Raw genomic sequence first — 1426 nt, 5'->3', positions numbered from 1 at the left:
GGGCACCACCTGGTGGAGGAGGAAAGGAAACACAAAAACAGACCAAACAAACTGGATTCCTGACACATGCTGTCCTCCTCACTGTGGTGCAGGTGATCCTGGCAGAACTTTACTCCACTGGTTTCGAGCGGTCTTTCTCAGACGACGACGACTTGACCGCCATCGCTGATAGCGACGTCGTCTACGCCTTCCAGGCTCCGCCCCTCAGCAGCAATGGGGGCTCTGCTCCACACTCAGGTAACCCTGGGGGGAAACAAAATACTCTTTCTTAACTCCTCCTGCTTAAAAAAACATTTTAAATTGTTCTATTTAAAAGTTTTTCTGATTAACTTTCTGTCCCGTTTAATGATGATTTCCTCTCTAACTGTTTTTTAGTTCCATTTAGTCCATTTCTGTGATTACTCTGCCTTTTTTTCCCCAAATGCACACATTTTACTTTAGAGATTAAATAGCTCTCTTTCTTTTTGGTCATGCACTGCTGCATCCTAACAGATTACATTTAATTTAATGTCTAAATGGCTGCATCATTCAAAATATAAATTTTGCTGGAGTAAAGTCTCGCATGAAAGCCTCTGCTGATTACATTTATGAAACTAAAGATTGAATTTCTGAAGGTTTGGCTCCACTTTGGTTTCTATTTGACCCTAATCTGCTAAAAACCGTGATGCATCTGAATAATAAAGCTTTAAATGTTCCTAAAAGCCAGAAGTGAAGAAGAAATTAATGTTATGAGCAGTGGCGGTCTTAGCATGGATGGTAAGATCCTCCTTTTACTCCTCCTCCTCGTCTTCCACAGTCATGACCAAACACACATCAACTCCCCCTCTGCAGCTCATTCTTCACTGGCATCCTTTTTATTGTGTTGCTGTTTAGGAAAGGTTATGAAGAATGTGATCAGACAATCGTTGGGATGATTATTCAGCCAAACTTAATACTATATAACTTACTAGAGTGAAACTGTGACTTTATTCTTTCAGTGGAAATGCTTCCTTCAGGTCCCTGGAGCTCTGGGCAAGTAGCCCACCATGGCCCACATTGAAAAACAACCACTTGTTCTGAAAATCTCCAAATAATTACAAATTAAATATTATTTGAAAAGAGGATTTTCACTTTTAAAGTCGTAGGGAAGCGGCCGCTCCAACTGTTATATTTCCGAATTCTCCTGAGTGGAGCACGACTTTAGATGAGTCAATAAAGTCAATTTGATTTGGTTTTGGCCGGTTTGTCAGAAGCATCTTGCTAACAAGGCAGACATTTTGGAACAAGTGAACATCTCCCAGTGGAAGACTTTACATTAGTGGTGAATATTAGAACTGAAATGATTGTATTGCACTAAAGGAGCATTTAAACAGACTGTAATTACTGTGAAGTATCTCATTAATGTTTGTTGTCCTGCAGCTTAAAGAGGGATGACTGTGATCTGAAA

The 1426-nt window shown here is 40.2% G+C and overlaps 1 protein-coding gene across 1 annotated transcript in view; it reads left to right on the top strand.

Annotated features, from left to right (window-relative positions):
• LOC107080983 (ubiquitin carboxyl-terminal hydrolase 43-like) overlaps positions 1-237 on the top strand; it is a gene marked incomplete at its 3' end in the record, with an annotated part of 9611 nt that extends 9374 nt beyond the window's left edge. The window contains exon 3 of the mRNA XM_015369191.1: positions 93-237. Within this exon, the coding sequence (XP_015224677.1) occupies positions 93-237 (145 nt within the window). The remainder of the gene's footprint in view (positions 1-92) is intronic.
• Between the last annotated feature and the right edge of the window lie 1189 nt (positions 238-1426).

The sequence above is a fragment of the Cyprinodon variegatus genome, unplaced genomic scaffold (genome assembly GCF_000732505.1).
Source record: "Cyprinodon variegatus isolate N-32 unplaced genomic scaffold, C_variegatus-1.0 Scaffold2606, whole genome shotgun sequence".
NCBI lineage: Eukaryota > Metazoa > Chordata > Actinopteri > Cyprinodontiformes > Cyprinodontidae > Cyprinodon > Cyprinodon variegatus.
This window is presented reverse-complemented; position numbering and strand designations above follow the sequence as displayed.